General features: G+C 37.1%; 1 protein-coding gene across 1 annotated transcript; it reads left to right on the plus strand.

Moving 5' to 3' along the window:
- The first annotated feature begins 482 nt into the window (after positions 1-482).
- Positions 483-24,865, plus strand: DEPDC1 (DEP domain containing 1). Its single transcript, XM_006862418.1, has 12 exons — positions 483-530; positions 4,295-4,560; positions 9,112-9,268; positions 9,798-9,916; positions 10,584-10,714; positions 15,141-15,188; positions 17,118-17,258; positions 17,741-18,586; positions 19,036-19,208; positions 22,310-22,486; positions 23,483-23,668; positions 24,660-24,865. The coding sequence occupies exons 1-12, from the start codon at positions 483-485 to the stop codon at positions 24,798-24,800; spliced, it is 2,433 nt and encodes an 810-aa protein (XP_006862480.1). The 3' UTR covers positions 24,801-24,865.
- The last annotated feature ends 707 nt before the right edge of the window (positions 24,866-25,572 follow it).

The raw sequence follows: 25,572 nt of genomic DNA on the forward strand, positions 1-25,572 counted from the left end.
TTAAATTTCACGTTTCCTTAAACCAAAAGCTGGACTCCAAAGAATTTTGTTAGGGATTAGAGCGCCGTTCCCACTCTCAGCCCTAGTGAGCAGAGAAATCTAACTCAGCCTTGCCATCATCGACTGCAAGAGGGAGAAACCGTGCCAAGGGAGCCTAGTGAAGCCCAAGCCTGACCTTTGGGCCCCAAGGCTGGGAAAGGAGTGCGGCGTCGCTCCCCGCGCCCCCGCCCACCGTCCCCACCAACCAAGTTCTCCAAATCAGCCTCGGGGACTGACACAGGTCTCAGCCCACTCCCATCTCCGCCAAGCCTCCAACGCTGAAGTTGCCGTGGCGTCACGTGATCCTGCGCTCCGGCCAATCAGCGCAACCCACTGCAGTATTCAAATCGACAGCGGGGCCAACGGATGTGCCTTGCTACCTCCGGGACCCAGCGTCATGGACGACACCCGACTTTAATAAACCTTTTGGCCGGGAAGGCGGAATGGAGAACCGGGGTGTGCCTCCCGGACCTTATCGGGCCACCAAATTGGTAAGTCTGCGCGCGACGAGCGGGATGGCAGCAGCCTCCACTTTTGTAATTTTACCCTGGTCGGAGCAATAGATTCAGTGGGTGCAAAAGACAAACAAAAAACAACCCCACTGCAGTGGAGTCGATTCTGACTCATAACGACCCTTTGAGACAGAGCAGAATTACCCCCGTAGAGTTTTGAACGCTGTAATCTGTAAGGATTTCGAATGGGCACATCGCCCCGCAATTTACAGACGTTTCGGTTAGCAGCTGAGCGCTTAACACCGCGCCACCAGGGCTCCTGATTGAAGATGGGTGAGGGCAACAAACGGTGTCGCCGAACCCTTGCCGGGCTCACTTCACCCATCTTTGAGAGCCCAAGCCCTCGGCGCACCCGCTCAAGGCCACAACGCACCCGCTAAATTCCGCGACCCGGGGATCCTCTGCAGACAGTTCGGATTTTAGCCGCTCCCCACGCCTTCCTACTCCGGTCAAGATCAGAAAACAACCTGGAGCGAGTTCCTCTGCTATGCCAAGATCTGATTTCACGGCTTCCTTAATTTAGCGCCGAATGCTATAGCTCTCTGGTAGCGTAGTGGTTACGAATCGGGCTGCGAACCTTAAGATCAGCGGTTCGAAACTACCAGCTGCTCCGCGGGAGAAAGATGAGGCTTTCTACTCCCGTAAAGATTTACACCCTCGGAAACCCTGTACAGGGTCGCTATGGGTCGGAACCGACTCGACGGCACTTAACAACAACAACAACATAACTTATACTGTGCCCTGGCCTAAAAACACTAGGTAACAGTTGCTTATTTCAGAAGACAGACGTATTTTGGAAGTACTTACTCATCAGTAACCATTGTTGGTGACATTGGATGTGTAATGTTCTAGTGTCTTGTGCATTTGGAAGAAGCCTTGGTGCTGCAGTCATTGGTGAAGCACTGGCCTGCTAACTGAAAGGTGGCTGGATTCGGCCCATCAACAACTGGAAGGAGAAAAATGTTTATAGAAGCATTCAGCTTTATGCTGGTACTTATCCTACACCAGGGCTTCTCTGTAAAGATTTGGATATCCTTCCTATTTATGGAAATCAATTCTATTCTGCCCTGCCAGGGGGCTCTATAAGTAGAAATCCATCGGGAGGCAATGAGTTTACTCTAAGATCTTCAATAGCTCTATATTTTTAGGATTAAACAAAACAGTTTCACTTACAGTTTCCCAGTGTTGTCGCAGGAAATTCACTAAGGTGGCTTTGTACTCAGCTCCCAAAATTTAAGTGACTTTCCTTTAGCCACACAAATGGTAAGTGGCAAAACTGGGAGAATTCAGATTTTCCTGGTATAGTGTTCTTTACAGGTGTTCTGCTGCTCAGCAAGTTATTGTGTTTATCCTTATCAAGGATAGAATTTAGGACTGGAAGGAACCTAAACAGCTCACGTTACTTTAAAAGTTCATGAAATTAAATGAAAGTAGAACAAGCACATGTGGGAGTTGGGAGTATTTACTGATTGATTGCTCTCCTTACCCACTGCCATGAAGGGGATTCTGACTCATAAGGACCCTATGTAGAGTTTCTGAGACTAAATATTTAAAGAAGCAGACAGCCTCATCTTTCTCCTGCAGAGTCCTTCTTAGTAACTGTATGAAATCATTGTATCCTTATAACAAACCTATTAGGTTGTTGGTGTTAAGTGCCTTTCTGGTGGTGGTGGTGGTGATGTGCTGTGGAGTCGCTTCTGACTCACAGCGACCTTGTACAGGGGTTTCCGAGGCTGTAACTCTTTATGGGAGCAGAAAGCGCATCTTTTTCCGCGAAACAGCTGGTAGTTTTGAACTGCTGACCTTAATGTTCCCAGCCCAATCTGTAACCACTATGCTACCAGAAGCTCTTTCTTAGCAAACCTGTATTGAGTTTCCAAGGAGTGGCTGGTGAGTTTGAACCGCTGACCTTGTGGTTCATACCTACAAGCCTTTTTGGTAGGTACTGTTTTCCCCATTTTTATGCATAAGGAGATTGAGGCACAAGAAATAATATAGTTTCTTGGAAAAGTCACATTAAACAGTAAGTGGTGGGACTAGAGCCAAGAAGCAAACTTTAGTAGTTTGACTCCAGAGCCTACTCTTAAAGCCCACTTACATAATGCACTGCCTTGTTATTCTGTAATGTAGCTAAAGGTCAGGAACCCCTACTGTCATTTTCACTACTGTGTTCCCAGGCAACTATTTAATAGTCAGCAGTTTACTGTTATGTTTCTTGAAAAAGGTGATAATGTGAAAACAAAAGAATTGCTATGTATTTTTGTAGTTTGTGAGTGGTACAAACAATTAAGCTAAATTCAACTGGTGGTCTAAAGGCTGATATTTCCAACCGTCTCAATGGCACCTCAGAAGACAGACCTGGCAATCTGCTGAAATTCACAGCCTTGAAAGCCCTATAGAGTAGCTCTACTGTGCATACGAGGGTTGCCATGAGTTGGGGTCAACTCATTCACTATATTTTGGGTCATTAAAGGGCCGTGGTAGTGTAGTGAGTTACAAATTGGGTTGCTAACCATAAGGTCATCAGTTCGAATCTGTTGGCTGCTCCACAGGAGAAAGGTGAGGCTTTCTGCTCCCTAAAAGATGTACTGCCTTGGAAACCCTATACAGGTTGCTATGATTTGGAACTGCCTCCAAACTTTGCATTGTGATGTTGGGGCCACATAGGTTACATTGTTGTTGTTGTTATGTGCCGTGGTGGAGTTAGGTTACATAAGTGGTTATAAAGCTAGTAGTAGCATTGCGTGACTCAGTAGGAGTTTTCAATAAAAAAGTGTTGTGTTCATTCTACACCACCACGTACACCTCTGCACTGTTAGAACGAGCAACAAATCTAGAAAATTGGCTACTTTGGGGACAGTTTCGAAAACAAAGTATCTTAAAAATGTAGATATGTCACAGTGTTAATAATTATGCAGTGCATTTGCAGTTTACCTAGTTTACTTAGTCTTGTAGTTTCACCATAGGAATCCTTACATAAGAAATATTAAGTAAATTTATAAACTTCCAAGGTCTTTTGCCAATAAAGCTATTGCCTGCCTTGAGTTTTGTTTGACAATCATATTAGTGGAGAGAACAGGTTCTTGAGTCTATCAAACCTGGCTTTCAATGCCTGGGTTCAACACTTGGCTCTGTGACCTTGGTCAAACTATTGAATTTCTTGGCGCTAACTTTTTTCCCTTTTCTATAAAGTGGAAAATATTAGTAGCTATTGATAAACATTGGATGCTAACCACAAACCATCAGCCATTCCTTGGAATCCCTATATAAGGTCACTATGAGTCAAAAACGATTTGACTGCACTTGACAACAACATTCATAGAAATATAAGAATGACAGAGAAATAATGATTATAAAACATAGTACTGCCAGATAGTCTTAATATTCTACTGCCATCAATATAAGTTGAGTCTAATTGAAAGGTTAGAGGTTCAAGTTCACCAAGAGGCTCCTTGACAGAAAAGCTTGGTGATCTGTTTCCAAAAATCAGCCATTAAAACCCTATGGAGCACAGTTTTACTGTGACATAAAGGGTTACCATGAATTCTTAATAATAGTGGAGATAAAAACAGGAATGCATACTTTGTCTACTGAAGACCAAAAAGCAAGTCCATTGCAGCTCTCCTAAATTCTAGACTTCCTAAGTCAATTAACTATCCAATGGAGTATTTGTCTAATTTATTTCAGATCATAAAGAGATGCTGTTTTGTATTGTTTAACCTCTACTTCTTCTTTTTTTGCAGTGGAATGAAGTAACCACATCATTTCGGGCAGGAATGCCTTTAAGAAAGCATAGGCAACACTTTAAGAAATATGGTAATTGTTTCACCGCAGGTGAAGCTGTGGACTGGCTTTATGACCTATTAAGAAATAATAGTAATTTTGGTCCTGAAGTTACAAGGCAACAGACTATCCAACTGCTGAGAAAATTTCTTAAGAATCATGTAATTGAAGATATCAAAGGCAGATGGGGATCAGAAAATCTTGATGACAACACTCAGCTATTCAGGTACTGAACAGATGTGTAACTGCGAGATTGAATTACTTAACAATAAAGTTGTATTTCTTCAGAAGTAGTGTTTTCTTTAGGAAATTGTTACTGTCCCTAGTCCAACTAAAACCATTTAGAAAAATCCCACTGCCTTCAAGTTGATTCCAACTTATAGCAACTCTTTTTATAGGGCTTCTGAGACTATAAATCTTTACAGAGCAGACACTCTCATCTTTTTCCTGAGGAGCAGCTGGTGGGTTTGAACCAGCCAACCTTGAGATTAACAACCCAACCCATAACCCACAGCACCACCAGAGCTCCTTATTTAGAAATATAAATTAAAGTTAATCACTCTAAAATTCAAAAATTTTTAAATGTGCAATAGTATATAGAATAAAACAGAGTTGAGTGAAAAAGAGTGAGAAATTATTCTATATGTTTTGATAGCCCTATTACATTTCAAGGAGTCCTGGTGCTTTGGGATAAGCGCTGGATCGCAAAGTTGGTTTGAACCACAAGGTTAGTGACTCAAACTCACCAGTCACTCCTCAGAAACCCTATACAGGGTCACTGTGAATCAGAACCGACTCCATGGAAACATCACATTTCAATGACTGATTATTACTAGATTTTAATTTCATGGAGTCCAAATTTGCAAAGACAAGTTTATAGGTCATGAGAAAAAGAGGAAGACCCCAGTGAGATGGATTGGCAAAGTGGCATCATCAATGAGCTCAAGCGTGGCAACGATAGTGAGGTTGGCCCAGGATTGGGCAGTGTTTCGTTCTGCTGTGCATAAGGTCGTTATGAGTCGGCACTGACTCGATGGCACCTAACAAGAACAACAACCCTTGCATAACATATAATCTAAGATTATATATGACACGATAATTAATAGTAAGCTTTCTATAATAAATAACAGAAGAAATGTACTACAGGATTAGTTGTTAAGTGCTGGCACGTTGGTTCCAACTCAGTGACTATAGGTTTTCTGAGGAGCAACTGGAAGGCTTGAACTGTCAACCTTTTGGTTAGCAGTCGCGTGCTTATCCTACAGCACCATACCAGGACTCCATCACAGGGTTTGTTATTGTTGTTAAGGGATGTTTAGTCCATTCCAACTCATAGCCACGCTGTATAGGGTCTCTGAGGAGCGTCTAGTGAATTTAAACTGCTGACCTTGGGATTCAAACCAACCTTGTGGTCTAGTGCTTATTCTACAGCACCACTCTGGATTCCTCACCACAGGGTTTAGAGAATATTTATTAAGCTGTTAGCATGTGCCAGAAAGTTTACTTTATGATTTAGATACTTTCTTATTTAAACCCTAGACTAACTAAGTAGAATTAAAAATGAATCCCTTTTACAGATCGTGCAGTGTTTCATTTCTGCTGTGCATAAGGTTGCTGTGGGTCGGTGCCGACTCGATGGCACCTAACAACAAATAAGGGAACTGAGGCCATGCTTCAACAAATCTTGCTCCCTCTGTTTGAAATATTCTTCCATGTTGAAATACTGAACACATCTGTCAGGATGGCAAATTTATATACTTTTATTCTAATCTCAGCTCCCATCGAAGACTTTGTGCAGCATTTCTGACTCTCAAGCCAATTTAACTCCTTTTTCTTTCTAATCTACCCACTATTATTTGCTACATATCCATTCAACTAGGTCTTTGGATTTGTATGCCAATACTTTTTTTTTTGACATTACTAGCTTTGAATTGAAATGTCTCAGAAATTGATTCTTGCTTATGTGCCAGAAATGATTTATGCCATATAAGTAAACTGCTATAACAAACATGAAGTCTGTTTTGTTTAACACTTTATAAAGCTTTCCTCTCTTAACTACTCTTCTGTCACCTTTGTGGGCTCCTATACTCCTCTACCCTATTTCTTGGAGTCCTGGTGTGGTGCTGTGGGCTAATGCGTCAGACTGCAAAGTCGTTTGAACTACAAGGTCAGTGGTTCAAGCTCACCAGCTTCTCCTTGGAAACCCCATACAGGGTCGCTATGGGTCGGAATCGACTCGATGGCACTTAACAACAACAACAACTCTATTACTGGTCCTTAACATCCTGGACTTGTCCACCTTATCTCTGTCCCTAGGCAATCACATAACAAGCCTTTATCTGCTTTTCCTATGACTTCCAAATCTCTAACACAAATAACTCTCCTGAGCTTTAGAGGCATTTATTAAATTGTCTACTAGACAGGTGCTTCAAATGTTAAGTGCCTCCGAGTGGATTCCAACTCAGAGTGACTGTACGTTAGGATTTCCAAGGAGCAGCTAGTGGGTTTGAACTGCTGACCTTGTGGTTTGAAATCCAGTGCTGATCCTAGAGCACCCTCCCAGGAATAAAAAAACTCTCTTCTCCTAACCTAAATCACACTTACATTCCTTACAAGGGAATGGTACTTGCTTCCCTGTTGTTTCTTTGGTTTGGGGTTTTGATTTTTGTTTTCTTTTTCTTTCCCTTTTAAATAGAATCATCAGATCATATTGCCTAATTCTCTAATCTGGCCACTTATAAATGTTCTCTTTTTTTAGGTCATTATTCTCTCACCTGGGTTTCTGCAATAATTCCACAAGTAGTCTCTGACTCTAGTCTTTTACAATGATAAAAAAGCTGTAAAGTACCTAGAAATAAAGTTTCCTGACAATATGCAGGTCCTTCCTTATTATGGAAAATTATACAATTTTATGGAAGGAAATACATGGAAAAAATGACTGAGAGGAGTTAGTAAAGTCTTCCCAAATTAATGTATCATTTAGTGCATTTCATTCAAATCCTTCATATAATTTCTTGTAGATTTTAACCATAGATTCTAAAATTCATTTGCAGATATAAAGGCCCAAGGTACTTTTAAAGAACAAGGAGGGGACAAGTAAGAATTGCCTTACTGATATATGGGCTGAAATGAAACATTTAAGTATTAGGAAAAAATGAATGCATACATATATGGGAGTTATAATGTAAAGCCGATATACCTTCACAAATCAAGTTGTAAATGAAAGCTTGTTTAATAGATGTGTTTAGACAATTAAGTCTCTATAAGCAAAAGAATAAAATCAGATCTTGCTCTGTGCCACAAAAATAAATTATACGTAGCTTAAATACATAATTAGAAAAAAGAACTCTTAAGGGAAAACAATATTTTATGACATTAAGGTAAGAAAGATCTTATAAGGATACTAAAGCATATGTTTATATTTAGTGTATCATAAATGATACCAAAAATATCAAGCCATATCTTGCTTATATATACACTAAAAGTATAAAAACATGGACCAGAAGAAAATATATTAACTATAATATATTTACCTTAGGAAGAGAGGAGAAGAAATGGAATAAGCAAAAAATACTAGGGAACTTCAATCTAGTTTGTTTTCTTTCATTCAAAAAAACAATAGAGTCTATGGCAAAATGTTAACAATTGCCCTGGTTTATTTTTACATAGGAATCCTGATGTGTGCTATAGAATAATCACTGGACCAAAAGGTCAATTTGAAACCCAAGGGGTGATTCAAACCCACCAGATGCTGCTTGGACACCCTATATAGGGTCGCTATGAGTTGGAACCCACTTGATGGCACCTAACAATAAAGCGCTGTGGCCCTGTAGGATAAACACTGGGTTGCTAAACATAAAATCAGTGGTTCAAGTCCACCAACTGCTCTGAGGAAAACAGATGAGCCTTTCTGCTCCTGCAAAGATTTACAGGCCTTAAAAACCTTATACATTGTCTCCATGAGTCAGAAGTGACTTAACAGCACTTAACAACAATGGTTACAAATGTGAATGTTGATTTGTATTCTGTATACTTTGATGCATATTTCATAATGAAATGGAAGAAAAAATAGTATCATCAGCAGGAGCCTGGGCTTGACAGCAATCAGTCAAAGGGCAGAAAATATGTACAAATTAAGTAGTCCGTTAAACGAATTGGGAAAATGTAGCACTATAGAGCTATTTTGTATCCAAACAGTAGCTCTCCAATAGAGCTGATCCTAATAACCCTTGAGTTGTCCAGAAATAAAGGCGCCCTGGTGGTACAAAGGTTACGGGTTCAACTACTAACCAAGAGGTTTGAACCCACCCAGAGGCTCCAGGGAGTAAACATTTGATGACCTACTTCTGTACAGATTGTTGTTAAGTGCTGACAAGTCAGTGTGTCTCATTGCAACCTTAGATAGGGTTTCCAAGGAGCAGCTGGTGAGTTTGTACAGTAGGCCTTTTGGTTAATAGTCCATTGCTTATCGTATAGTGCCATACCAGGAGTCCTAAGAAATCTAGGCAGTTCTACTCACATGGAGTCCAGGAGAGTCAGACTTGATTCAACAGCGCTTAACAGCAATAATCCAAAAATAAAGTTAAAATGTGTACAATGTAGTAAAGAAAGGGGGGAATGTTAAAATTGCTTAGCAAGATTTAATGGGAAAATCAATTTGTGTAGTATGTTCTTTTTTTGTTATTGTAAACTCGGTCCGTAGTGCTTTTTAATAAATTAGCTCTAAAAGTTTGTTTCTGATCTCTTATTATTTAATTTCATAATATTTTTAAACTAGATTTCCTACAACTTCTCCACTTAAAGCTCTTCCAAGAAGGCATCCAGAATTGAGAAAAAACAGCCTAGAGAACATTTCAAAAGATAAAGAGAATGTTTTTAAATTCCGAAACTTATCTCGTAGAACTCCTAAAAAGCATGGATTACATTCCTCTCAGGTAAAACTTTCTCTTTTACTAGTGATTAAATGTAATTATCATGTGGTCAGTAATAGAATGACTTAAATGTTTCTTTAACATTTAAAGCCAATACTAAAGCCTCCCAACCTATATTGCATTTAAAAATTCTTGTGGAAATTTGTTTGGAACCCTAATGGTTGATAATGAAAATGGTAGTGAGGTTTACTTGAGACAATAATTATATAATTTAAGCTTATATTGTTTAAAATCAGGGATTCGGGGACAGCTAGAAAACCAAAATCTCTTATTACCATATTGATATTTCTTCAAGTGACACTTAAACCTTGTAACTCCACATAGGACTGATATTGACAGAATTACTAAATAAATATTGGGAGTGATATTTGTTCAATATTTTGCGCAGGACTGAAAAGTCGGTTTGAACTGCAAGGTTGGTGGTTTAAGGTCACCAGGTGCTCCTTGGAAACCCTATACAGGGTCTCTATGGGTTGGAACTAGCTCGAAGACACTTACCGACAACAATTAAATCAAGACAATTCTTTTTCAGGAAAATACAGAGGAAATAAAGTGTGAAGTAATTGATGAAGACCAAGAAAACTCAGTTGGTAGCAAAGAAATAAAACAAGAAGATGTTGAAGAAGTTTGGAGATATGTTATTCTGATCCAGTAAGCTAAAACTAAGCTGTGACCAAGTTCCTGAGGTGTTTAGATTCTTAATTTGACATTTTTATCCAAATAGGCTAATGAGAAAGAAGAGTTACTGGTGTGGACTCCTGGTGTGGTGCTGTAGGAGAAGTACTGAACTGCTAACCACAAAGTTGGCAATTCAAACCCACCAGCCACTCCTCGGAAACCCCATACAGGGTCGCTGTGTGTCAGGACCAACTCGCTGGCACTAAACAACAAGCAAAAACTAAGCTATAAGCAAGTTCCTCAGATGTTTAGATTATTACTTGGACATGTACATCAAATTAGGCTTATGAGAAAGAACAGATTAGTCCTAAAAACATAGAATTTAGTTTGCACATGTTTCTTTATAAATGTTCTTGTTATAGCTCTATCTAGTACAGCAGAAATAGAATGCTTTCCACATTTTTTGCTTTTAATTTTTCTCAAAGTCATGGCTGTACAAGACTCCATACTGAATTTAGACAAGTATTGAACTAGATATATTTGGAAATGGGTACTAAGTACAAGACTTAGCAGTTTGGGTTAAAAAAAAAAAAAAAAAAAAGAAAGAAAGAAAGATTCTGTATTTGCTTGTCTTCAAGTCATATATTTTATATTTGTATTTTATGGGGGTAACTGTTTATTTGTTCTTTCTTTTATTTAGCCTGCAAACGATTTTAGGTGTCTCATCCCTAGAAGAAGTCATAAATCCAAGACAAGTAATTCCTCAGTATATAATGTACAACATGACCAATACAAATAAACATGGAGTAGTTATACTACAAGACAAATCAGGTTAGTATAACTAAGCTTCATAAGAAAAGAAATCATAATCTTTTAAAACTTGTTAACAAGGGTTGCCTCAAGATTGGCAGTTCAAACCCACCAGCTACACTTTAGAAACCCTATACAGGCTCACTATGAGTCAGAACCAACTCAAAAACACATTAAACATACACACAAACAACAAAAAGGGTTGCATATATAGTGACAATAGAAAGATGCAAGCTGAATTCTGTAACAGAAAATATTCTGATGGACACTAGCTTTTTGGTGTTATGTGTAGTTATATGGGAACTCAGATGACTTACTACTTCAAATAGACTGCTAACCAAAAAGTGGGTGATTTGAACTTTCTGTTGGAACAAGATAGGGTAGTCCACTTCTATAAAGACTGCAGTCTTAGAAACTTTATGGACCCTGTTTAATAGGGTCTCTGAATCTAAATAGATGCACCAGCAGTAGGTTTGGTTGTTTGTTGTTATTTTTTGGGGGGGTCTTTTTATAGGTTTATAATGTATTACCACCAATCATCTGACAGTTTGTAGTGCTGTGGTGCCTTGCATGTTGCTGTGATACTGAAATAAATGCCACCACGATTTGAAATGCCAGCAGGGTCAGCCACTGTGGACAGCTTTCAGCAGAGTTTTCAGACTGAAATAGACTAGGAAGGAGAGGCAGAATAGCAGCAGAACATTGTCAGATACAGTGTCAAAAGATGAAAACATTTTTTTTTTCTTTTAATAGTAGCAGAACATTGTCATATACAGTGCCAGAAGATGAGCCTCTTAGTTGGAAGTGGATCAAAATATGACCTAGGGAATAGCTGCTTCCTCAAAGTAAAGTTGACAGTAGTGATGTGAATGGAACAAAGTTTTCAGGACCTTCATTGGCTGCTGAGGCACAACTCAAAATGAAGAGAAACAGCTACAAACATTAATTAATAATTCAAACATGGAATGCACTGAATATGAATCTAAGAAAACTGGAAGTTGTCAAAAATGAACTGGAGCATATGAAGATCTAGACTTTAGTAACGTAAAATATACTAGACTTTAGTTACCTAAAATAGGCTGGTATTTGCCATTTTGTGTCAATCATACAGTTTACTGTGCCAGGAACTTCAAAATGCAGAGGAATGGCATCACATTCATTGTTAAAAAGAACATTTCAAGACCTATCTTGAAATGCATGCTGTCTGAGACAGGATAATTTCTAATACCTACAAGTAAGATGTAGCACTGATGGCAGCACTCACTCATCTGCACAGAAATTTGGAAGACAGCTACCTAGCCAACTGATTGAAAGAGATTTTTATTTGTGTCCATTCCGAAGAATGGTGACCAAACAGAATACGAAAATCATCAGATAATATCATTAATATCACATGCAAATAAAATTTTGCAAAAGGGAGTTCAGAAATGGTTGCAAAACTACATTGACAGGGAACTGCCAGAGATCAAGCAAAATTCAGATGCGGACATGAAATGAAGGATATCATTACTGACATCAGATGGATCTTGGATGAAAGCAGAGACTATCAAAAAGATGTTTACCTGTGCTTTCTTGACTATGCAAAGGCTTTTAATAGTGTGGAGAGTGAGTATTCCAGAATTGTGCTCATCAGAATTGTGCTCATGACCAAGGAGAGTCTTTCTGACAGAACCAGGGAACACTGAATGCGTTAAAATCAAGAAAGGTGTGTGCCAGGATTGTATTCTTTCACCATACGCATTCATTTTGTATGCTGAGCAAATAATCCATGAAGCTGGATTATATGAAGAAGAACGTGGTATCATGAGTGGAGGAAAACTCATTAATAACCTGAAAGATGCTGATGATACTACGTTTTTTGCTGGAAGTGAAGTAGACTTAAAATTCTTACTGATGAAGTTTACACTCTTATGAGTTGTACTTCAATATAAAGAAAACAAAAATCCTCATCACTAGACTAATAAATCATATCATGATAAATGATGAAAAAATTGAAGTTATCAAAGACTTCATTTTGCTTGGAACCACTATCAACACTCTATTGAAACAGCACACAAGAAATCAATGTGTTGCATTAGACAAATCTGCTGCACAAGATCTCTAAATGTTCAAGAGCAAAGATGTTACTTTGAGGACTAAGGTGCGACTGGCCCAAGGCATGATATTTTCAATAGTCTCATATGCGTGTTAGACAGTGAATAAGGAGAACTGATGCATTTGAGTTACGGTGTTGATGACAAATATTAAAAGTACTATGGACTGCCAGAAGAACAAACAAATCTGTGTTAAAAGAAGTACAGCCAGAATTCTCCTTTGATGTCAGAATGGCAAGAATAATCTCTCATACTTTTGACATATTATCAGGAGGAACCAGTCCTGGGAGAAAGACATCATACTTGGTAAAGAAGAGGATCAGCAAAAAAAGAGGAATTAACCCCCAAGGAGATGGATTGGTACAGTGGCAATAGCAAGTGGGATCAAACATAACAACTGAGAATGCCACAGGACCACGCATTGTTTCATTCAGTTGTACATAGGGTCACTGTGAAATGGCACCCAACAACAAAAAACAAGGAAAACCAGTTAATGTGGCTATTATTCAATTACACACCACCCACAAAACTGATGATGAAATTGAAGAATTCTACCAACTTCTTCAGTCAGAAATTGATCAGACATGCATTAAAGTGCATTGATAATTACTGACGATTGGAATGCCAAAGTTGGAAACAAAGAGGATCAATACTTGGAAAATATGCCTTGCTAGAAATCCCATAATAAAACTTTGCAAGACCAACGATTTATTCATTGCAGATATCCTTTTTAAAATAACATAAAAGGCGACTACATGTGAACTTCACCAGATGGAATATATAGGAATCAAACTGACTACAAATGTTGAAAGAGATGATGGTCTTGCTCAATGTGTTCAGCCAAAACAAGGTCAGGACTGACTATGGAACAGACCATCCGTGACTTATTCATTCTGTATGTTTAGCAAGTAATATGAGAAGCTGGATTATATGAAGAATGTTACATCAGGATTATAGGAAAACTCATTAGTAACCTTGTTTGCTGCAGTTGAAGAGGGTTTAAAATACTTTTGATGATAATCAAAGACTACAACTTTCAGCATCTGAATGTAAAGAAAACAAATATTCTCACAACTGGCCCAGTAAGTAACTTCATGATAAATGGAGTAAAAATTGAAGTTTTCTGAGATTTCATTTTCCTTGGATCCACAATCAACATTCAAGGAAGCATCAGTCAAAAATCCGAAGGACATACTGCATTAGGCAAAACTGCTGCAAAAGACCTTTTCAAAGATGTCAGTTTGAGGACTAAGGTATGCCTAACCCAAGCAATAATGTTTTCAATAGCCTAATATGCATGTGAAAGTTGGATAAGGAAGACAAGAGAAAAATCTATGCATTTGAATTAAGGGTTTGGAGAGTGTATTGAAAGTGCTGAGGCCTGCCAAGAACAAACAAATCTGTCTTGAAGAAAGAAATGCATGAGAAAACTTTTGATTGTAAATAAGTGTATCAATAAATACATTTTCAAAATGTTGGCTCATTATTTGTAGCAAATTGCTATTTATACAATTAACTAGCACGCATTACTTGGGTTTCTTTGGGCAAGAACTCTGAGGTTCCATTAAAGGAGCAAAATAAAAAACCTTATATGTTTTGATGAATTTATGATGTTTGTGCATGTGGCTTTGGACCAGTCTTTCATTACCTAAGATAGCATACTTACTAGTATATACTCTCATCCAAGTTTCTACTCTTTCTAACCATATACTTTTCAAGTCAAATGTGAGTGGTATTTTTGTGCTTGTGTCAAAAATAGCTAATTTTATGCAGCATATTTCAGTTAGTGGAATTAAATGACTAAGCTAGCCTCGCTATTAAACAAACCAAAACCAAATATATGACTGCCAAGTCAATTTTGACTCATGGTGACCCACCCCATGTGTAACAGATCTTCTCCATAGCATTTTCATGGCTGTAATCTTTATGAAAGCAGATTACCAGGCCTTTACTTTTGCAATGCTGCTGGATGAGTTTGAAACACCTATCAGTAGGTTAGTAGTCAAGTGCCAACCATTGGCCCCAGTCAGGCACCTAATATTCAGATGTAGCTCACAGGTTTTTCCCAAATCGGTCATATTCAAATGGCATATTACAGGTAGAACAGAAACAGGTGAAGTGAAGGTGATACTACTGGGTAAAGTTGAATTTAGGAGTTGATTTCTAAACCCACCACAAATTCATACCTGATTTTCATATAGTTGTTTTAAATATTGTAGAAAGAGTCAAATTCTTGCATCTCTATCATTTAAAATATTTAAGATATATTTTTAAATAGATTTCATTCTATAATCATATTAACCATACAGTAATTATGTGATTTACTTGGAAATGTTCTTTTTTTTTTTGTATAGATGACCTTCCTCACTGGGTATTATCTGCCATGAAGTGCCTAGCAAATTGTAAGTTAAACGAAGAAATGTTTTATGTTGATAATATTCAAAAGAAACCAAGAAAAATTGTAAAATAATTTAAGAAGTCCTGATAATATTAAGCCATTTCTCTTATCGGTTAAGCGAAAATCAGTAGAGCTACTCTTATTTCATATTTCTTTGTATTTGGAATGTGTTGTGAGGCCCTTGATTTTCTATGCACAAGTGAATTGAATAATTTAAGCTCATCATTCATAAGTCATATGGAACAAATCATAAAATCCTAGGCTGTAAGATCTCAGGGTTTGTAAGGTATAATCTATGCCAATTGCCTCAACACGATCCAAAGTGACTAAATGTCATCCAAAGTAAGAACTTATAAGTGGAAAAAATTCAGTCAGAAATGAAGTCCCATAAAACCACTTTTGCCGTTGTACAAACCTTCAATATGCAGGTGCTTTATAACATTCTTCTACTCCATGATAATAAATACTCCATACTGGGACTTTTATGTTTATGAAAAAAAGTAATTTGTCACTCATCAGCATATCATTTTTGAGCACTTCATGGATCAAATTTTTCTACAATGATCAGTCATAATTGAGTTTTATAATCTAATACCATCATTCAAATATGTAACCTTAATTACCTTTTAAAAAATTATGCAAAGGTATATGCTTCTAAATCACCAAAGGTTAAATTACATTCAATAATCTTGATGTAAAAGCATTTTTTTCAGGTTCTTACAAAATGAATAATTTTAAAAGTATAATGTAATTCATTAATGCTCAGGGTAAGTGTATGCTCCTTTGTTGTTCACTGGGTAACAATATGATAAAATAAGTAAATAATAATTAAAAAGAATAAGTTATAGATATTTTATCAAATCAAGTTAAAGATCTTGATCATAAAGTTAATATTGATGACAGTTTTTGTTATTGTTGTTTTAATGTGTTTTCTACCTACCTAGCCGTCTCTCTCATGCCTTGGCTCCTTGTTAGTAACTAAGATAGGTATACTTGAAGGTATTTTTATAATGTCCCTTCTTTAGGGATTGTATTGTCCCTATCTTTCCAGTCCATGTTACTTCTATGACACCAAATACATCATTTATTGGATTCCAACTTAACAACAATGTGTTATTTACTCAGAGATATTTTGTATTAATATTTAGTATTAAGAATAGGAGCCCTGGTGACACCATGGGCTAAGTGTTGTTCTGCTAACCATAAGGTCAGCAGTTCAAGCCCACCAGGCTCTCCAAAGGAGAAAAATGAGGCAATCTGCTCTGTAAAGTATTACAGCCTCAGAAACCCAATGGAGCAGTTCTAGTCTATCCTATAGGGTTGTTAAGAGTCAGACTCGAATTGACAGGTTTTGGTTTGGATATCTATCTATGTATATATGGGGACTCCTGGTGTGGTGCTGTAGGATAAGCACTGGACCACAATCCACAAGGTCGGCAGTTCAAACCCACAAGCTGCTCTTTGGAAAACCAATACAGAGTCAGAACTGACTGAACAGCACTTACCAACAACAACAAATGTATATATGACGTCCTGGTATGGTGCTGTAGGATAAACAGCTAACCAAAAGGTCAGTAAATCAAACTCACTAGCCTCTCCTTGGAAACCCTAGGCAAGGTTGCTATGAGTCAAAACTAGTCAATAACATCATGATAGAGCAATAGCATCCTATACAGATAGAGACATAGACTGGAGTGTGGTGGCTCCATATGCTGCTGGACTGTGAACCACATGGTCTGTGGTTTGATCCTGCCAGCCACTGCTTAGAAGAAAGGTGAGACTTTCTGCTTCCACAAAGATTTAAAAACCCTCAGAAACTCTATATACAGTCTATGAGTCAGAATCAACTCTACAACACCTAACAACAACACAATTTATATATATACATACATATATATTTCCTGCCTATGTTGTTTTGCCTTTTATTTCTTAGGGCCAAGAAGTAATGATATGAATAATCCAACTTACGTTGGATTTGAAAGAGATGTATTCAGAACAATTGCAGATTATTTTCTAGATCTCCCTGAACCTCTACTTACCTTTGAATATTACGAATTATTTGTGAATATTTTGGGTATGTATGGATTTTTATTTTTCATTTAAAGTTTCCAAGCTTCTTATAATTATAAGGTCTAGAATTAGAGGTAAATATAAAAATGACAGAACCACTTTTAGATTCATTGATATAGTGTTATCTTATACTTAAGAGTTATCTAATACTGTAGTCTGAGACAAGATGCATTTAATATATTTAATGTATTCTGGTATAATGCATTTAATGTACTATTGAAATAATTTTCAAATTATGTCAACAATACATTTATCTTGTATTACAATAAATGGGAAAACTTCTAATCAGTCTTGCACGTTTATAAACTGAATGTTTGTTGCATGTGTTTTATTTAAGTGGCTTCTGAATTAAACAACTGCTATTTGTACTTTACTAACAAAATATACTTTAGTGATGCTTATTTTGTTACTTTACTATTGTTTTATTTTTGTCCACTATCACACAGTTGCATCTGTTTTTTTTTTGTTTGTTTCATTTTCTGGTAGTTGTTTGTGGCTACGTCACAGTTTCAAATAGACCCAATGGGATACATAAAATCCAAGATGATCCACAGTCTTCAAAAATCCTTCACGTAAACAATTTGAATTCCTTCAAATCAACTGAGTGTCTTCTTCTCAGTCTGCTTCATAAAGACAAAAACAAGGAGGAATCAGATTCTACTGAGAAACTACAGATAAGTGATCCAGGATTTCAAGAAAGATCTGCTAAGAAAACCCAGCTAGTAAATTTAAGAAACAGAAGAGCCAGTGCTAATGACATAATGGGAGGAAGTTGTCATAATTTAATAGGCTTAAATAATATGCATGCTCAGTCTTCTAACATCAAATCAAGGTGCTACTCTTTGGAAGGCATTGTAGATATACCAGACAATTCAAGTAAAGAGGTCTCCAGTGTCTTCTGTCAATCTGTTTCTAATATAGAAATACAAAATAATAAACAATTTTTAGAATCCAAGCCCTTATTGAATCATCACTCAAAAGAAATTATTCAAAAACCAGTCTCTGTTGGTTTTAAGAGAACCTCTACTTCCACTGTTCAGGACCAAGAAGAGTTATCTAATGGGAAATGCAAACCAAAGCAGCTTTGTAGATCTCAGAGTTTGCTTTTAAGAAGTAGTGCAAGAAAGAATAGTTACATGAATACACCAGTGGCTGAAATTACCATTAAACCAAATCATATCACTCATTTTGGACAAATCAGCTCAAGTGTACAAACAGCTGTGAAAAGTCAACCTGGAGAGTCTACCACATTCAATAAAAGACTCTGCAAAAGTACAATAACACTTTCAGAAAATTCCTTTTCTCCAACTTCTATGTTGACTGGCACACAAAGTAAGGTTGAAGCTTTCGATGCATGTAATGTTACTAATCCTGTGCTTACTTACCTGGCTTTTCTTCTCTGAATTGCTCTTTTTTGTTTTTCCTTCAAAAGCAAAGTGTCATTTTTCATGTAATGACAAGATTTATTTTATTTACCTAAAAGCACTTACTTCTTTCCCTTCAATTTCACTTTTTCTGAATCACTTTATTTGTAATAAGGGAAGGACATGACCACTGAGAAGTAGGTTGTAAAGAAAATAATGATTTCATTATTATTTAATCTTAAGTATAGAAATAGTCAAAAGAAATGCAATCCTAAAACATATTGCCTTCTTCATTGTGTCTTCTATAATTTGCCTTCTTTATGTGCTAGCTGTATATACTTGTAGTTTGAATTAGTGACACTGATGTTTGTTTTGTGTTTTATTGTTGCTCTTGTTTTTGGTAACTTTCCCTTCTAGGTTTGCTGCAGCCTCATTTAGAAAGGGTTGCCATTGATGCTCTACAATTGTGTTGCTTGTTGCTTCCCCCACCAAATCGTAGAAAACTTCAACTTTTAATGCGAATGATTTCTCGAATGAGTCAAAATGTTGATATGCCCAAACTCCATGATGCAATGGGTACAAGATCACTGGTAAGTTTATTTTCTAAAGAAAAGATACCCAAACAACCTAACCCACTGCTGTCAAGTCAATTCCTACTCAGAGCATCTCTATAAGTCGTTACTAATAAAACAAAAGAAACCCGTTTAAAATACTGTGCTAGTGATGTTTTAAGGAGCTCTGGTAGCGTAGTGGTTACGAATCGGGCTGCGAACCTTAAGGTCAGCGGTTCGAAACTACCAGCCGCTCCGCGGGAGAAAGATGAGGCTTTCTACTCCCGTAAAGATTTACACCCTCGGAAACCCTGTACTGGGTCGCTATGGGTTGGAACCGACTCGATGGCACTTACCAACAACAACAAGTGATGTTTTGGTCTTAAAGTCTGTATTTTCACTATCGTTCCTATTATGCTAAAGTTTCACATCTTGGTCTTTATCTTAACCTTCGACTTTGCCTCTTCACTTATCCTTTATAACTTCACAATGGTTTACTTATTCTATCAGACCACAGTATATTGTCTTGTGCTAGTGTTCTGTTAGGTGGGAAGAGAAGAAGTGATGTGTAGGCATTGAAAATTTAGAGGTTGATATTAGTTCTGGTGTAGCCTTGTGGATTAATGCGCCAGACTGTAAAGTCACCGTGAGCTGTAAGGTCATCTGTTCAAACTCACCAGTCCTCGAAACCCTATACAGGGTTGCCATGGGTCAGAAACGATGGCACTCCACAACAACGTATGTGGCTCAGTGGGTTAATGTGCCAGACTAAAAAGCCATTTGAACTGCGAGGTCAGCGGTTCAAGCTCACCAGCTTCTCCTCGGAAACCCTATACAGGGTTGCTCTGGGTCGGAATTGACTTGACAGCACTTAACAACAACAACAAAAGTATGAGATGAGCAGTTCAAACCCACCAGCCACTCCATAGGAGAAAGTTGAAGCTTTAAAGATCTACAACCTCAGAAACCTATATTGGGTTACTATGAGCCCAAACCAACTTGACGACACTTAGCAACAACAACAACATTATTCTATGGAAGTATATTTTGTTGTTGTTATGTGCCGTGTAGTCCATTCTGGCTCATAGTGACCCTATATGGTATTTCCGAGGAATAGCTGGCGGGTTTGCACTGCCAACCTTGTGGTTCTCAGTCCAGTGCTGATCCTACAGCACCACGCCAGAATTAGATTTGTTGTTAAGTACCATCAAGTTGGTTCTGACTCACAGCAATCATGTATAGGGTTTCCGAGGAGTGGCTGGTCTTGCGGTTCAAACCGACCTTGCAGTCCAGCACATTAACCCACAGTGCCACACCATGTAATGTGAAATTCACATACCATAAATCAAATTGTTTCAAAGAGTGTGGCAATAGTAAAGTTGTATTTGATTATGAATAGCAGGTCACTGGGCAAAGCATTGAGAGATAGGAGTCTCAAGTAGTCTCAAGCTCCCAAGTAAGGATAAGAGTGGAAGCATTTACAAGGATTTGCTAAAAAGTACTACTACTAGGGTTCTAGTTCATACTGGTACCTGTACAGGTTTGTTACAAACAAAACATGTTTAAACATGTCTCTGTGATCATTGAATGGCTGCAAACATGTTCTCTCTGGTCTTAGTCTCTTTTCCTTCAATAAAACTCCAATCAAGACAGTGGCTTTAAGGGGATCTTCTGGGCCCTTAAATTCAAGGCAGAAAGGTCAGGTCAGAAGGTTTTGGCGACTGGTGTTTAGAATTCCAAAGAGGCAATCTTTATCCAATTTTACAAAGGATCCTGAATGATCATGGAGGTTTATTATGAAGAAATTTGATGAAAATTGATAAGCAAACAGCCAGGAAAGTTATACTGAACTTTTTAACTATCACAGCAATTAGCTTTTTCATTCTATGCAACTAGCAAGGGCTACCCTTTGAGAATTTTATTAGGAAACCTCACCCCATCCACCCTACATCCCTGATCTTGCCCCATCAGACTTGTTTTTGTTTCTTAAACTCAAAGAGCGTTTTAAAGGAATGTGACTGAAGTCCTTTTTGAATTTGCCAAAACTGCCATTTTGATGTGGTATAGATCAAAGAGCTCAGAATTCTTCAGTGGGGGGGCGGGGTTTAGAGAGATGGGAGCACTACCTTCAGAAGTATGTCGACCTGGATGGAAGATATGTCGAAAAAACAATAGCTTCATATTTTTAATAAAGTTTTGTATGATTTTATAGCAGTACTTTTTTACTTACCCTTATATGTGTAGATTATTATTGGAAATTAAACCTTGAAATAGTTTCTCTGATCTCTTGGGTTTCGTTTTTGTTTTTATTTTTAGAGCTGATACTTCCTCAAATTATAGCTTCAATTTGTCGAAGGTTCTAAGTAAAATTTTCCTAACAATATTGGAAATGTGAGCCTGGGGAAGAAGGCAGATTTTTTTAATCATCCATGTAGAGGTAGTTGCTGATCTTATGAGACTAGATGAGCTCACCAAGACTAAGAAGAACTAAGTGAAAGTTGAAGATTGAGTCTTAGAAAGAGACTAAATATCTAATATTCTGACTATTTTTGTATGAATGTGTGTTTAGTGGGTTATATGAGTATAAGTGAACAAATGAGTATTGAAACACAAAATTTACCCTGGAATTTGAAGTTTCCTTATGATGGAATTAAACCATGTATATATTATGTATCGCTATTTAAAAGCTGGTAGAATAAGCAGTAAAAGCTAATTTCCAGAGTTTCAAAATGCTTTGCAATCACTGATGAGTATGTGTTCTGTATATTATATATTCCCTGGCTTTTCGTTTTGTGAGATTAATGAATTCTATTGTTCTTTAACAAACTTAAGGAACTTATGGTATTAAAAAAAGTCTGATAAAATTGTGAAAAACTTGAAGAAAAGCCCACAAGACTTTATATAATCTTTTGGAATTATATTAAGAAAATACTTAACAAGTTATTTCAAAAGGATTTAAGCATAACAGACATTCAAACTATAATGAATTATTGGCCTCATTGTACGCTGAAATCTGCTTATCACTTTATCTCAGTGCTTATACATAATGCTATCTGAAATTACTGATATTCTGATAAAACCTAATGTTTCTGTGTATGAAATGTTAGGCTTTAAATTCACATCTTTTAATATGTTTCTAGATGATGCATACATTTTCTCGGTGTGTGCTATGCTGTGCGGAAGAAGTAGATCTTGATGAGCTGCTGGCTGCAAGATTAGTTTCTTTCTTAATGGATCATCATCAGGAAATTCTTCAAGTACCCTCTTACTTACAGAGTGCAGTGGAGAAACATCTTGACTGCTTAAGGAAGGGTCATGTAGGTATTATATGTATTGAAATGCTCTGCATTAGTCAATTGCATGTAGAAGGAAACTCATCTCAAAAATACCCTAATCAAAAGAGGAACTTTATCAGCTCACAAAAACCACCTCTAAAAAGTAAAAACTAGACAATTTGGGAGCTCTGTTTCCATCTTTCTATCTTTTTCCATTTTGATTTTGTGCTTGATAAATTGTTCCTTTATGTGGTGGGGAATATGGCTGCAAATAGCTCCTGAATCACCAACTTAACATTTGCAATGCAAAGGAAAAGAAAACCACCCTTTCACCTAAACCACCCTTTCACCTCTAATTTTAAAAGGTCCTAATTTGGGCTCTCGACCCAATCTGGGTTAAATGCTCATCCTTTGAGTGGTTGAGGGTGAATGGAGAGAGGAACATACTCTGATTGGAGGTCCCGTCGATGTACATAGATTTAAAGAGAATCTGTTCTTCAAAGAAAGTGATGATGCTAATGGAAGGAGAATGGGGAGAAACTGTTAAAAGATGGAATGCTGAGTAACCAACCAATGTATGTCGGCTATACTCAGTCTTTGGCTGTCCAGCATATGTTTTCATGTTTCTTACCTTATATATTATCTCATGTTATCCTCATTTTTCAGACAAGGAAATAGTTTAAAAGCTTGTTGAAGACTTACAAAGCTAATAGTATCTAGTAGTAAATTGTGGAGTTAAGATTTAGATACTACTGATTTATTGATGTGATACTGTAAGATAAGCACTGGATTGCTAACCACAAGGTCAGTGTTTTAAACCCGCCAGCTGCTCCTTGGAAACCCTAAACAGGGTCTCTATGTGCCGGAACCAACTTGATGACACTTAACAAATGCTATATAATATATCATTTTCTTAGTGTACTGAGCATTTGGTTGGTAGCAAATAATAGTTGCTACATTCCACCAAAAGAATACTTAATCAAATAAGAGCATGACCAGAATTAGCAGATTTGTATTGTATTATTGTGTTTATTACAGATTCAAATTCCTGGAGATGGATTGATTACTCCGTTGCCAACTTATACATATTGTAAGCAGATTAGTGCAGAAGAGTTTGATAAACAAAAAATTTCTACCTCTCAAGCTGCAATTGCAGAACTTTTAGAGAATATTATTAAAAACAATAGTTTGCCTCTAAAGGAGAAAAGGAAAAAACTAAAACAGGTAAGAGAATAAGCAGATTCTCAATTATGTCATCCATTAAGTCTTAATATACTGCTATTGGTTGTTAGGAGTCCTGGTGTTGTGCTGTGGGTTAATTGGCCAGACTGCAAAGCCATTTGAACTGTTAGGTCGGCGGCTCAAGCTCACCAGCTGCTCCTCAGAAACCCTATCTAGGGTTGTTAAGGGTCGGAACCGACTCGATGGCACTTAACAACAACAACAATAATTGGTTGTTAAGGAGCTCTGGTAGCATAGTGGTTACAAATTGGACTGCTGACCTCAAGGTCTGCAGTTTGAAACTACGAGCCTTTCTGCAGGAGAAAGATGAGACTTTCTGCTCCTGTAAAGATTTACAGCCTTGGAAGCTCTGAGCAGGGTCACTATGAGTCAGAACCGACTCCACGACACTTAACAACAACAACATTGGTTGTTATTTGATTACATTTAGAATCAATTTCTCAATTAAAAAGTCTCCATTACTACTAGTGCTTCCTATGATTATGCTTAGGTTAGTCTGGCAAAGCAGTTATAGCATTTGAATTACAATAAACACCTGTGTGACTGACTCATCATTACCATCTGGAATTTTTTGCTTTTACTCTGAACCCAAGTAGCCTCATGGTTCTGCTAGTCCAACTCCATATCAAGGAAATGTCACATAAACTGGATGCCTCAATCCCTCTGACCTTTATAGGCTTTATCGAAGAAAAGGGAAAAGAGGTCTGGAGAGGGGGAAGGAGGAAGGTGAGCAGCAAAAGGGAGTCCTGGAATGGTAATACTGAGATCTAAGGAGTCAAGCTGTCTTATGGACTAACCTGAATATCTAAGAAAAGAGAGGGGAGACAAAGACAAAGGACTAAGTAAAAGGAAACTCATCCCCTGGAATACATGTTTGATAAAGGGAATGAATTTATTATCAAATGGTGAACACTGGCTTGAAATGCAGAAATGATGTTAAATATTCTCTATAACTTTTCACTTCATTTTAAAGTTTCAGAAGGAATATCCCTTGATATATCAGAAAAGATTTCCAACCACAGAAAGCGAAGCAGCACTTTTTGGTGACAAGCCTACAATCAAGCAACCAATGCTGATTTTAAGAAAACCAAAGTTACGTAGTCTAAGATATTGAATTTAAGAAGATGTAATACTTGTAGAACTGTAATAAATGAAGCCATATGTGAGAATTCATCTACTAAATAGGTCTGTTATGATTTTCCTAACTAAATACTATATAAAGAAGTGCCCAAAGTGATTTTATAACTGCATTTTTCCATATGAGATTATTCCTAAAATACTGGATCTGAACTGAGAACAAATAAGAAAATAACTAATCCAAATATTTTAACCAGAAACTCATTTTTTATACAACTATGGAGATGTAAGGAGGAGTTCATTTACTTACATTTTGAAAGCTGATATGTGTTTGTCAAGATTAATCTGTAATTCTATTTCAAAAGAAATTTACCAGCACATGAGTGCTTGACTATTAACTGAAGAGTTAGTTGTTTAGGGTCACTTCTTTGTTTTATAGCATAAGAATGTGAAAAATATTTGAAAACAATGAATTCTCAACTGCTAAAATTGCACTCTTTTGTATATTATCTTTCAAAATTTGATATATTTATTATATTTTTTTAAGTTGTGTCTGTGTATGTATTATGTGTGTTTATCCAAGGGTCTTAAAAAAGTTCATGGGCAAATTCCATTATCTTTTTACATTTTTCCACAAATTTTTTTAAGCCTCCTTATGTATAAGATTATGGTTTTTGCCTAAAAACATTTATCCCAATAGATTGATTCATTCATTTTTTTTCAGTAAATATCTTTGAATTATTATTATTATGCATTTACTAAAAAATCGAGACAAAAGAGAAGTATAAAGCAATCATGTATTCATTCAA

Source organism: Chrysochloris asiatica, unplaced genomic scaffold, assembly GCF_000296735.1.
Source record: "Chrysochloris asiatica unplaced genomic scaffold, ChrAsi1.0 scaffold00048, whole genome shotgun sequence".
Classification (NCBI taxonomy): Eukaryota; Metazoa; Chordata; class Mammalia; order Afrosoricida; family Chrysochloridae; genus Chrysochloris; species Chrysochloris asiatica.

What these genes read in the sequence shown, in the direction of transcription:
- DEPDC1 (XM_006862418.1), top strand. Translation starts at nt 483, where the DNA reads ATGGAGAACCGGGGTGTGCCTCCCGGACCTTATCGGGCCACCAAATTG. An exon ending in AGATATGTTATTCTGATCCA is followed by an intron (nt 9,917 to 10,583) that starts GTAAGCTAAAAC and finishes TCTTTTATTTAG; the next exon opens with CCTGCAAACGATTTTAGGTG. An exon ending in TATGTTGACTGGCACACAAA is followed by an intron (nt 18,587 to 19,035) that starts GTAAGGTTGAAG and finishes TTTCCCTTCTAG; the next exon opens with GTTTGCTGCAGCCTCATTTA.